The sequence below is a fragment of the Sinocyclocheilus rhinocerous genome, unplaced genomic scaffold (assembly GCF_001515625.1).
Source record: "Sinocyclocheilus rhinocerous isolate Xijiao unplaced genomic scaffold, SAMN03320098_v1.1 scaffold3059, whole genome shotgun sequence".
In the NCBI taxonomy this organism is placed as follows: Eukaryota; Metazoa; Chordata; class Actinopteri; order Cypriniformes; family Cyprinidae; genus Sinocyclocheilus; species Sinocyclocheilus rhinocerous.
Genome location: NW_015632728.1, coordinates 218,378 through 229,751, shown reverse-complemented (window position 1 = coordinate 229,751; position 11,374 = coordinate 218,378). Strand labels below are relative to the sequence as shown.

The 11,374-nt window shown below is 38.9% G+C and overlaps 1 protein-coding gene across 1 annotated transcript in view; it reads right to left on the bottom strand.

The window, feature by feature from the left end:
• LOC107742927 (signal-induced proliferation-associated 1-like protein 2) overlaps positions 1 to 11,374 on the bottom strand; it is a 48,401-nt gene that overhangs the window by 23,220 nt on the left and 13,807 nt on the right. The window contains exons 3-5 of the mRNA XM_016556015.1: positions 6,185 to 7,348; positions 1,444 to 1,568; positions 481 to 669 (exon numbers count right to left, since the gene is read on the bottom strand). Of these exons, the coding sequence (XP_016411501.1) occupies positions 481 to 669; positions 1,444 to 1,568; positions 6,185 to 7,310 (1,440 nt within the window). The 5' untranslated portion in view covers positions 7,311 to 7,348. The remainder of the gene's footprint in view (positions 1 to 480; positions 670 to 1,443; positions 1,569 to 6,184; positions 7,349 to 11,374) is intronic.

The window sequence follows — 11,374 nt, the reverse complement described above, 5'->3', positions numbered from 1 at the left end:
TTAAAAATGAACATTTTATTTATGATTATATTTATTTGTCCAATTACATTTGAGCCCCTAAAAATGGGGGGGGGGGTCTGTGTATAAAAATGTAATGTTATATTTTTTGTTCAACCCCTTGAATTAAAGCCTAAAGTTTGCACTTCAATCACATCTTCGTTGTTTTATTTCAAATCCATTGTAGAGGCGTATAAACGCCAAAGCACAACAACTCACTCAGTGTCTGAATAGTTTTACAAGGTATATGCATTTAAATGTTACCGTTTGTTTGGAAATACATTTACATTTATGCATTTATCAATGCATTTATTAGATGGAACCAACTATATACATATATATATATATATATATATATATATATTTACAATATACTATTTAAGATGTTTGTTGCTACACTATTTCTAGCAGCCTTTACGGTAACTGTCATCAAACCCAAGTTTGTCAGTTCTGCAGAACTACAGAAAGCAGCTTATATCTTACCCCCTGCTCGTCCAGTTTGAGGAGCGTGTCTCTGACTTTAGGGGAAGTGGAGGCTAGTCTGAGGCAATGTAGGTTGAGATCGGGCAAAATAAACTCCAGCAGTCTTTTGGGCGAAAGGCCGCGAGGCGTGGTGTGGCGCGCTGCGGAGGGAACAGACTCCTCCAGGATCGAACCTCTCAGGGTCTTCAGCTGCAGAAAAACAGCAGGGACCAAATAATTAATGAGTGCACAACCATAATGTAGATTTAAAGGAGTCATATATCCTATACATTTCTTATATTTATTTTCCCCACTGAGGACGATAATGTAATGTAGATTGATTTACAAGGCATTTGAATCTTGAGTCAGAATTTCATCTTACTTTTTGACCAAATAAAGCGGCTGCACCAAATGTGTGTATGTATTTATTTATTTACTGTTTTTCTCAGTTTGGGCTTCTGAGTAAAATTGAGGTGTTTTTTACTCCTCTTTCAGCTTCATATTCTCTTATACTATATGAGCCATAAAAGCCTAATTTATCAAATATAACACTCAACAAAAACACATATGCAAACGTTTTTTAATATTTTGTTTAGATAATGTACAGTATGTGGAAAATAATGTGTTTTTTTAACCTTAAACCGCATAAACACATTTCATTACACCAAATACACAAAATAATGTTCTTTTTAGCAGCATAATGTTCTTTTTACCCCTTTAATGTAATTAATAATGATTAATAATATGATGTTCAAATTTTGATTTAAAAAAAGAAAATGAAAGGGGAAATTTGTGCAAAAACATTCTAGTGATCATCTCATTCATTCCAAACTAAAAAACTCAAAAGCAGGGAGAGGGTGGAAAATTACCTAATTTCTGAGCATTTTTTCTGGTAGACATTAAAAGCATTTTGAATGGAAATTAATGCGTGAAATGTTTCAGAATCTTTAATGACATCTGTGTGTGAGAGAGTGTTGTATTTACTTCAGTGGTCCTGAAAATGATTCTGTAGTTGTACTGGGACCCACTTGATCCCTCTTTTTCCTCCCTGCGGAAACTGACGGCCACCGGCCCCAAACGCTCGTCCATGCCAAAGAAATTCTGATGGTCTGGAATAAAAGAGGGAAATGAAGATTTTAACAATTCATACAAAATCCTATAAATAAATGTGAAAATAACAGAAACAAACACCAGAATACTGAACAGCAGAAAAAGAGGAACAGTGATTGTGTAACCTTTAACGGCTCGCTACTGAGATGAACAAGCATGCATTACGGCTTAACTACTGTACAAACTGTATGACAGTGTCAAGAGAGGTTAATTGTGTTCTATACCTGTATTATGAGCGTAACATCCAAAGTGTTTTTTTTTTTCAACATATCCAACTCTACACTCGTTTTAAATAGCAAATTATTATTGTGACAAATTAGTGTTACAACCACAGGTGTATTAAAAATTAAGTCTAATATATTCCCTCCTTTTAGATTTCATATGCAACTATTATTACTACAGTAAAATGATACATTTTAGTAATTACGATGATGTGTAATTTAAAAAGAATGTCATTTATAAAAATGATTGTAAATAAAAAGACTGTAAATTTGCACATTGCATCCTCTGCAATCCTACCCTAGCATTTGAAAAATCTGAAATCTGATTGTACTTTGAAGTGCAGAATGAGTCATCAAAAATGTTGATCTGTACTCTCCGCACCCCTAGTTTGAGAACCACTGCAGTAACGCATACATTATCTAAAAAAAGTTACTTTAATTATAATAAAATACAGTTATACATCATATATAAAAGGCCACAATAAGAGGACGATAAGTGCCACTTCACATTTAACTAAAGGCACTGCTTGCTTATCTGGACAGACAGTCTTCCTGAAAACTGCAGACAAAAAAGTCTAGCATTTTAACTTGAAAAATATCTCTTTTTTTTTTATTCTGTTGAGCACAAAAGCAAGTCTAAAACAGAATGTTAGGGACTGACAGCCTTCTTCTGAACATCTCACAGCACTGAATGTGAATGGTGACTGTTGCCCAATCTGTTGTACTGTTGTGGGTGAATTTGCATTTTGTGAAGCCCAACACATATTTTGTGCTAACAGGCCATTTAAATGTCATTCACTTAACTTTTTCTGCACCACATTTGATGCAAATGGGCCTTTTTAGTCAGAAAATTTGGTCTTAGAAGACTAACAGATATAGAACAACAACATATACAAAAACAGTGAGTTGGTTTAACAAAGGCAATAAAAGAGAAAAAATGTGCAAATATTGCACCTTTATGGTTCCAACAGCTATTCACAGGGGCTTAAAGGGACAACTTTGTAACTTATCTACCATTAAAAGGCACATATTAGTACCTTAGAGTAGTAATACTGTATGTAGAAATACCCCTTAAGCTACAACTATGAACATTTCTGGGGCAAATATGTTATTTATCTTTAAGGTGCACTTTAGTGCCTCAGAATAGTAATAGAGTATAGAGTAGTGTGCAGTATGTAGTAGTAACCCTAAAGGTACTTGTATGAACATTTTAGTGGTAACCCTTATCCCTTACCTTCGTGTAGTAATACTGTATATAGTAGTACCCCTTGGGTACTTCTACAAACCTTTTAGAGGTAAATAAAACAAGTACCTTGGAGTAATAATACTTTATATAGTAGTAGCCTATAAGGCAGTGGTTCTCAACTCCAGTCCTGGTGACCCAGTGCTCTGCACATTTTGTATGTCTTCCTTATTTAACGCACCTGATTCAGATCATCAGTTCAACTGATTATTGCAAAACCAAGTCAATGGCCATGTGTGACCTGCTTGTACAAAGTACACACAGTTACAAAAATTGAATGGTGCTTACGGTATAGTACGCGCATACTATTTTGATGATGAAATCTGTATCACGCACATTCTATGCAGACTCTCGCGTAACTATACAGGACATTTATTAATGTGTTTTGGCCATTCATTTACACGACAACTGCGTTTTGGAGGCTTGAAAACACAAAGTGCAAGTTTTTGAAAATAATATCATCTCTGTGTAAACTATGAAAACACAAATTCGTGAAAACGGTGACGTCATGCGCATGCATATTACATGTTCAGTCTATAGGAGTAAGTATGCGTGCAGATACCTAGTGATTCTTTACAAGGTGACATTGCCAACTACTGGCCTGGCATGCATTATACTGCGTATTCCGTTGTTTTAGCAGATCTTCCTAATTTAACACACTTTATTCAGATCAGCAGCTCCATGAACTGAACTGAATGTGTCAGACAAGTGAGATATACAAAATGTGAGGAGCAGTGGGTCCCGAGAACCGGAGTTGAGAACCACTGCCTTAAAGGTCCCTATGAGCACCTTAGAGTAGTAATACTTTATGTAGTAGTACCCCTTAAGGCATGCATTCCCAATCATGTTCCTGGAGATCTACCTGCCTGCAGAGTTCAGTTCCAACCCTGCTTCAGCTAGTTTGGGTGTGTTTGATCAGGGTTGGAGCTGAACTTTGCAGGAAGGTAGATCTCCAGAAACAGGATTGGCACCCCAGCCTTAAGGTACTATGAACCCTTTAGGGGTAAATAAGGTGGAAAGGTGTCCCTCAAAGCACCCAGTGACAAGCTGTTGTGCCCCAAAAAGTATGATTTTTGCACATTTTTCTGAGAGTAAAGTAGACTAAGCAATGAAAATAAGTAGGGCTGCCCCCTAATAGTCGACTAAAGCCGCGGTCACACTAGACTTTTCGTTCCATTGACTTCCATTCATAAGCATGCGAATGCGTCAGACCGGAAACGCAAGCCCGTGCGAAGATATTTCGCATTTCGCTGCATAGAAAAGTTCAAGTTTGGTGAACTCTGACCTGTGAATTCGCATCACGTGATACCGTGTGACCAACGGCAGATCGATACGTCACAGCATGACCTCTTATCGGAATTAAAAGAACATAAATTTAAAACTGCAGCGCTGCAGGAAAGTAGAGTGGATTGTATGCTTTTACATTTTAGATGTATTATAATTTGTTACATGTTGAATTTAAGTTTTTAAAAAGAGTCTCAAAATCTAGTGTGAATGCGGCTTAACAGTTAGTTGGCGAGAAGAGGCTTAGTCGATCAAAATTTTCTTAGTCGCAGAAAAAAAAAGAAAGTGGCAAAGTCAAGTAGTCCATGACGGAAAGATTATTAACAGCTGGTCTGTGCGGTAATTACAGTACATCAGTCAGGACATGCAAACGTTCATTTCGTTCATCGACCTCAAACGTGGCTTATCATCTGAAACATGTAAGTAACAGCATCATTACATGGCCGCTAGCTTTAACGTTAACCTAGAAAAATGTGCACTATTGAAGTGTTTGTGCGGAGTGTGGAAGCTGAACAGTAGTGCGCTCACTGCATGACAGTTAACTTGGAGGAGCCGGTGGGATCATTTGCATTTAACTTAAAATACTCTGTCCTTTTTGCTCATACAGATAAGAGTAATACATTCTTTGAATCTGAAAAAGGTCCACTTTCGTGTACGTGCACTCACAATAACAACAAAATGTTGTGCTTTTGTAAAATAATGAAAACAAACAGGATATGCTTTCTGCCGTCAGGGTCTCTGTGAACTTGCGTAAATAATTAATAAATAAATAAATAAAATGAACCAAAACTCCATGCTTGCCTCTCAGACATGAAAAATGTATCAACAGAGAGCGAAATTTCTACTTTTAAATGAACCAATTCAAATGGAAAGCAAATATTTTCAGATTATGCAATCCGTAGGAAACGTGAACGTCCATTGTGGAGATGACGAGTCAGTGTCGTCAACTTCATCTCGTAAGCCAAAAATACAGAAAACACTGGTTTATCAATGAATTATTATAATGTTAAAGGCACAATATGTAAGTTTTCGTCGCTAGAGGGCACATATTCAAAACAAACAAGAAACAAAAGCGTAGTTTGATGATGCCGTGACTGAGTGTGGAATCATGGGTGTTGTCGTCTTCATCGCCACAGCCGATGCAGTATGTGGGGTAAAGCAGCGGAGCTTTTATTATGCCACAGTCGACCACTTCCGCTTCTTCCGGTCATGCGTATGTGGGGTAAAACAGCGCTGTTTTATACTAGATACATTTGAGTGTATTGAAATTTCTGTTATAATGCTACTCTGTGCGTTTGTCACCTGTCTAATAAAATGCAACATATTAAAGTGTCTTTGGGGTTTCCATGTTTTCAACAAAATAAAACCGGAAAAATCGAGGGGTTATGATGTCATTGGCAGGCGATGCAATGACACAATGGACACGGTCCGTTACACTAGTTAAAATTGCTTATTTCTCTGGATTTAAACATTCTTCAAAACATTTGGGATAATGTAAGTACACAAGTCAGCAAAATATATAACTAGTGGTTTTGGGATATTTTAATCAAAAAATCTTACATATTGTGCCTTTAAGGCAGTCTTCTTGCTGTTTTCTCCCTAAAGCATTCATAATCATTACTTCTGTGGTGCTCTGTGGCAAGCTTTATGTGTGCGCTTGAGCACTTATAGGCTATAGGCAATTAAAGGATCATTATTATGAATTATATGGTTTATTAACATAAACGTGCGATTAGTTGACTAATCACTTCAAATGAACAACTATTAGTCAATCAGAAAATCTTTAGTTGATGGAAGCCCTAAAAATAAGTATGTGATATGTTTCTTCAAAAAGTGCAAACATGCTTCGCCGCACACAAACTCTCACCTTTCATGTAAAAGTACTTGTGATAGTACCGAGCCCCCAGGTCTGCATGCTCTATGAAGTAGTTACTTTTCCCCTGTGCCTGGACATGGCTTTCCCTGGGCTCCTCTAACACGGACACAGCATTGTTGGGACTTTGAAGACTCCTCCACCTGTGCCTGCCGGCCCGCGGCAGGCCGAGCCCCACACTCTCCTCGCCACCCATCTCATTTCGAAAGTGAGGACAACTGAGCAGGAGATCATTATCGTTCCCATCTCCTTCGTCCATCAAGGACTGCTCTAGATCTTCCGAGCCAGTCCCGCTTCCCGAGCAACCCCCTCCGCCCTGAAAACATGAGGAAGGTGTGGACTGTGAAAGCGGACGGAGTTGAGAGGCAGCTGACGCTCCGGATGTGATGTTCTTCTTGCGCCCGATGCTGTCCCGATTGGTTGCAGCCTCCGACAGGTCGAAGAGGATACTCTGTACATCATAGTGTGCAAAATTGCGTACCCAAGCACCACCTGGGACTTGGTCACAGGAAAACTGAGGGGCCTGTGTAGGGGACGGTTTGGCCTTCTTCCCGAGCCCCTCTGGTTTGGGGGGCTTGACCGGTTTTGACGTGTCTGGTGCTGGGGCACAGTTTCCTTGATACACGCCGTCCACCTCAGGAGGTGCCTCTTGCAGACCCAGCAGAAGAAACGGATCTCTGAAGCGCAAGGCATTGGGACTGAGAACACCTTGATCTTCCAAACTGGGATCTACAGTCTGGGTTTGTCTTTCAAGTGAGGACAGGCTACCATACTCTCGGTGGAGGGACTCGCCCTGCCCAGCGGTCCCAGATTTGTCGCCCCCTACTCGGAGCAACTTCCTTCCGACTTGCCCCGCTGAATCCAAATCTCCAAGGGTGACGTCACTGTTGCTGCGCTGCATTATGTGTCCACGACCTACTGTCCTCAGATTCAGCGCAGCTGCACTGGGTGTGACACTCTCACTGTTTGTTCCCTCTCCCTCTCTCCTAGGGGGCCATTCTAACAGGACTCGTGTCCGCACGCTACCACCATCCTGCTTGGGGTCAAAGTTCACTCTCACTAGGGGTGGGCGTGGGCTCTGCCTGCGAAACTTGCGGATGAAGAGATCGTCTGACTGCATGATTTGAAGTTGTGGGAAGCTCTGACTTTTCAGTTGCCCTTGCCCCTTTTCTTATGCCTCCGCACCAATTTACTGCATCTGTGTGAATAAGTCAGGAGTTTTTGGGGAACTCAAGTGACTGGCACAAATGTTTCTTGTTCTAGCCATGAACACTGAAATTCTCCAGCGCTTCCAGCAGATCTCCGTTCGATAGGTTCCTCATTCACTAAAATATTCAGAAGGGCTGAGCGCAACCTTCTGCCTTGGAATAAAATAACAGCCGTGCAGGCTCCAGAGATGATTTCAATCTCTCGGTAAACATCTTAAGTTCTGACATACTGGATTACTCTCATCATAAATGTTATAGGATGCATCCAGCAGAATGACTATGACTGTATGAGGACTGACTGAAATTGGATTCCCAGTCTGGTTTATTTTGAGATATTCATTTACCATTAAAGGGGTCATGAACTGCATTTTTTAGTATTTTATAATGTTATCTGAAGTTCACTTATAATGTTAGTGTGATTTTACGTAAAAAAAAAAAAACATCATAACTTAGAAGTAATAGGCTATTTTCTATCCTGTTTTTGACCCTCTCTGCAGAACGGTCTGTTTTTATAGGCAGGGCACATTCAAGACTCGCAAGTAAATGCCCGCTTATTAAAATACACCTTTACTTAAGCTTATGTGTTGCGACATTACTACTGGATCAAAAATAGTCTTACTTTCAGTCTCTCTGAAAAGCCTGCATCATATTGTCTTGTTAAAAATCAATCCGTAGTAAAGTAAAGCAAACAAACAAACGGTGTTTCACTGATGCGATCTGGAGCTCTTTGCTAATTTTACCCCGTGTTTACACCGGACGTGAGCGGCACATCGCGACTATACACAACAGAACCAATTATAATCAGCAATTCTGTTTACACTGGTTGCAGCACGGACTGACACAACAAATCTCCGACAGTTAACTAATGTCGCGTTTTATTTCTGACACACTCCAAGCATTCGCGCTGCTTCTGACCTGAAAGAGAAATGGATGTGCAGCAGCGCTTGCGTCCGATCTAGATAAGGTGTTAGGATCCCAACGAAGGCAATTCAATTACTATTTTTCACAACTTAAGGTCCTTGCACACTGAGTCCGAAATTTTTGCATGTGTTTTTCCGTTTTTTCGTCGACCTTTACACTACATCGTGTCTTGTAATCTTGTAATGTCATCTGTATGGTTGTGTTGATGGCGTAATCCTCTGTTTGCACCTCTCTAGTATTTCCTCTCCTCCTACTACAAGTGTGTATCAGTGGGCGGAGCTAAACAGGCAGCGATGTAGAAGTAGGCACTGATCTTCTCCCGCAGAGGCGGTGTTTAGCCACACTATTATGTCATAAAGTGGCACATTCCAAAACGAGTCGTTTTCTGGGCTTGGTTTCAAAGTTTTTAAACTAACGAGAAAGTTTTGAGTTTTGAAACTTACAGGATGTTTTTATAATACATTGACTTGTTATATGTCAAAAGATCAACTGAAATTTGATTTCTCAGTTCATGACCCCTTTAATGAGGAAGGTAATGCTTTCCACATATTTGCTAAACCTTGAAAATGAATATAAAAATAACTAGTTTGCTCACAATTAAACTGCACAAAATAACCTTTTAATTCAGAGCCCCATGAAATCCATTTTATTTTCCACTAAATTATGTTTTCTGTTTATTTCGTTCTTCTGAATTCTGTGTTTTATGATTTAATACCATTTATAATTACAAATTATATCTAATGAAAATCTAATATTTAATTCACAACAAAACAATGCATTTTTATTTTTTGTCAAATAAGATGCTGCATTGCAGAAGTGTATACATTAAAACATGGATTAAAAATGTATTGATTTAAAAATAATAATGATAACAATAATAATAATGATGATGATGATGATGATGATAATAATAATACTTTGAGAAGTACATTTTATTATCCAATAGTAATATATTTCTGTCATAATTTCTTAAGTTAAACCAAACTTTTATTTTGGCAGGATGTCATGAAGATCTTTGAGTTTCAGTGTGTTTTTGACAGTAGTTTTTTCTCAAATGAAACAGTGTATAGCTGGTGAACTGATTCACAGAGAAGACCTGGAAGTAAAGTTCATGTGTACATGTCCCCATATACTGAGGTGCAGATGCTGAAAGCAACATGAGCAAAATGTGAGTTTGAGTTTGTGTATCAGATGAAAATACGCCACTCATTTACACAGAGACACACAGAAAATGCAAACTTATTACAGTAGCTACATGCACTGACTGGCTGCTGTCACATTTATTTCTGCTGTTACATTAATCCATATTGAGTACAAATGTCCAGAGCTTATCATCATTAATGACATGCATTTCATCACAATCTCGATATGATATTGTTTATCGCCCAGCCATACTCCAGTCTAGGCTTTGTTTGCTCCAGTACACATATTCTAGTTCCATTTACTAAGTAAATTCACACAAAACATGTTAACCTCCCCTAGGCAGTGATGGACCCTGCAGAGGTGACACAAGCATCGGCCTATAGCTCAGTACAGAGCACAGCTGGTCTTCTTACCACTTACCTAAAAGATTACGATTTCAAGTGAACCGCCAAATTAAGATGTAACCAAACATGCCCCGTTCCTAATTTACACACACTGACATACAATTGATTTGATCTGCATATACAGGCTCTTTTTGAACCAGGGACTGCTCACATTAAGAACAAAGGCAAAAACAAAAGCCATGTATGAACTTCAATGTTATATATACACTCTACATGTGGCTGTGTAATTAAGCATGTAATACCAGACACACACATGTATCTAACAAATCATGCACATTTGTCTTGCAATAAGGGGGGATAAAATCACAGGCCTATTTAAACACCACAGCAAACATGAAGTGAAAAGGTAGAACACTTTTCATTTTTATACACTTCCTTTCTGTCAAAAATAGCATAGAGACTATGGCGTACATCAGACCACATCCACCCAGCAGACCTGCACAATAGCTGCTCTGCTCACAGGAGGAGGGGGCTTCCTGCAAACTTTGCCAATACATCGGAAAGTACTCATAAAATATGTAACATTGTTTGCCAAGATTTTTAAGTCCAGGTTGCATGATTTTTGCCTTGCTATTTGCTTCTGCACACACCCTCTTTCAGGATCTCTATATATGCATTCAGGTTTCTTGGGGAAAGAAGGAGAGGAAGATTAATGTCACAGACACATGCCTGATAACGTTTATTTTAACAACAAAACTTAATCTCATCTGAAATATTATGGTGCCCATTGTGCAAATGATAAAAAAAAAAAAAAAAACTATGGCAAGCAGTTTACATTGTTATCATGCTGCATTTGTAAAAAGCCTATTTAAAACTCTCTTATTGAGTAATTATAAAAACTCCAAATACAGAACTAGAGGTCGACCGATATGGGTTTTTCAATGGCCGATGCCGATGCTGATATTTAGAAATCAGGCCAGCCGATGGCCGATATATGATGCCGATTTTTTTGGCCGATATGTTTGGCCGATTCCCCCCCCCTCATAAAAGTGAGTTTGAGTAAATGATTATTGCAGGGTACAAGATAGTAATAGTAGTAGTAGCCTAATTCAGAGTAATAATACATGGCTCAAAACTTAAGCACCTTCTCAAAACAGTTCTGAAGCATGCTTTTTGTTTATGTTTGCTGACAGACACCAGTGTTTCCCACAGACTTGCAAATGCAAATTCATTCTCCGCCAGCAGGAGGCGCTGTTGCAGCGGGAGATATAGCGGCTTCCCCGGTAACGACTGTAATCAAATAAGCACTGTGACTGCGCTCACAAACGCTACTTTATCAGGCATTACAGGAAAGACGAAATGAAAATGACACCGAAGCTTTTCTGAAGACCGTCGGTTTTTTCAAAGATACTTTCATATAAAAACACTCACGCTGCATTTTAATTTTCAAACGTGCAGTGATCAGTTTATTCAACGAAGTAATAACTCAATGTATGGGAAACACTGGACACTGCTATAAGTCAAATGGCCAAGTGATAACAAAAATAAAAGAGTTCACACATATTACA